Below are 2070 nucleotides of genomic sequence, written 5' to 3' on the forward strand. Positions count from 1 at the left end.
CCATCAGTCCAGTTAATTCAATTAACATTCTTTCTTCCACATTAATTTCCTTCATTATTATTTTGGTAATCATGAATGTCCATCCACCTTTATGAGCAAGTTGCTCACCTGTGACACTCAACATTTGCATTCAACTAGAATATTTCTAGTACAACATCCTGGAGTTTAGATATACCATGTTTCTGAAATGTGAAGAAAAGCTGCTTTTTTGTTGTACTAAATCAACGATGATCAGAACTGGGTTAAGTATAACAGACTTCCAAGGCCAAAGTCAACAGTGAGGGTGATGGAGATGTTCTATGATATAGACCAGTGGTTTTCAAAGTGTGATCCCAGATCAGCAACATCAGCATCACCTGACAACTTGTTAGAAATGCAAATTCTCTGATTCTTCTTCAGATGGAGTTGGAAACTCTGGGGACAAGTCAGAGTTTCCTGTTTAACAAGCCCTCCAGGTGATTCTGATATATGCTAAAGTTTGAGAATAATTGATATAGACTAAGTTTTGCTCTTCCTGATAGAACTAGCTTAAAGCTAAAATGTTGGAAAAGCTTACTCTGTTGGCCTGTCAGGGGTAATTTGCGACTTCTTCCTTTCTGCCTGAGTTCTATCACATTGTAATCACTTGAACAGCTTAATTGAAAAATCACTTATGTTTGTAGCTGAAATTAAATATATGTTTTGTATTTAAATAACTGCTTTTGATTAAAATCATATTTTGTTGAAAGTGGTTGGTTTTAAGATATTTATCAAAACTCATCAAATTTTTAGCAGTAAGTAACATCCTATTCAGTATAAGGTGAAATGTTTTACATCAAATCTCATGCTGTGTAATGGCCAATCAAATGGTATTTAAGGTGGCTGAGTGGATTTCTTGGCTCAGTATTCAAAAGTAAACATTTTAAGACATCAACATTTAGTGCTTTTGTGTTTTCTCAAAGTTGATTTTATGTAACCCTCTTTATTTGCAGCTCCTGAAGTCACCCAAGATCTTGCTTAAGCAGTACGTGGCAACACTTTACTTTTCTCATCCTTATATGAATTAACTGAAATGTAGGTTGTTTGAAAATGGATGTAGCTCTGTGGCACATGTCTGTTTAGTTGTGTGAATGCTATCATTTAATATTTAAGAATATAAAACAGCTTTGTTTTGGTAAACATGTATCATTGATTTCTGAAAAGCCAAAAGAAAGAATTTGTTTTATCGTGTTCTTATTTGACAGGTTATCTTGTGGTTCTTTTTAGGTATCCAGTAGGAAAAGCACTATCCAGTCTTCATTTATGGAACTAGATGGTTCCTACTTGAGTGTAGCCAAACCACAAATCAGTCAAACCAAGCAAAGACCTAAGTCTGCAAAGCAGGACTCAGCTTCAGAATCCCTTATGGAGTTTAGGAATAATTCTTCGAAACCAATAACATTTCATCATCCTAAAGAAGGTCTAGACAGGGTGCCCTCAGAGACCAGAACATGTAATTATGAATCTCCAGGGAGAAGACCAGTGCATGCAGTCCCAACAGAGAAAGTTCCACCAGAAGAATTGAAGATGAAGGAATGTCCACACCTCAAGCCTACTCTGTCTATTCACTGTTGTGGTCATAGTCTTTCTGAAAATGCAGATCATGTTCTTATGAGCCATCCTACAGACATAGCCCCTCAATATTCCAAGACGGATCCAGGGTCATGCAGTTATTGTGGGCTCTCTTGGGCATCTCTGTTGCATGGCGGAAGGGCACTTCAGCCCAGTGTAACTAATTTCAAAAAGCAACTCTCAGAAGATAGAAGGCAACAACTGATGCTTCAGAAAATGGAGCTGGAAATTGAAAAGGAGCGCCTTCAGCATCTGCTGGCTCAGCAGGAGACAAAGCTTCTTCTAAAACAGGAGCAGCTTCACCAGTCTCGACTGGATTACAGTTGGTGAGTCTGGTTCTTTCATTAATGTCTATAGTTTGGAGAACACAGTGTAAATGGCTGGTGTGTTACTGTAGCAGATGTATAGCAACAAAGTTTCTTCAGGATCTTGGCATGCTCAAGGTGCATACCAAGTATGACTACAAAGTAAATTCCCCTG

General features: G+C 37.8%; 1 protein-coding gene across 3 annotated transcripts in view; it reads left to right on the forward strand.

The window, feature by feature from the left end:
* The window catches only part of KIAA1328 (KIAA1328 ortholog), a 227412-nt gene that overhangs the window by 214210 nt on the left and 11132 nt on the right, over window positions 1-2070 (forward strand). For all 3 annotated transcript variants that reach the window (XR_550841.1, XR_550842.1, XM_008577535.1), the window contains exon 5: window positions 1246-1916. Coding sequence is in view for 1 of the 3 variants with exons in the window: in XM_008577535.1 (XP_008575757.1) it covers window positions 1246-1916 (671 nt within the window). In the remaining 2 variants the exon portion in view is untranslated. The remainder of the gene's footprint in view (window positions 1-1245; window positions 1917-2070) is intronic.

This window comes from Galeopterus variegatus, unplaced genomic scaffold, assembly GCF_000696425.1.
Source record: "Galeopterus variegatus unplaced genomic scaffold, G_variegatus-3.0.2 Scaffold1528, whole genome shotgun sequence".
NCBI classification, from domain to species: Eukaryota; Metazoa; Chordata; class Mammalia; order Dermoptera; family Cynocephalidae; genus Galeopterus; species Galeopterus variegatus.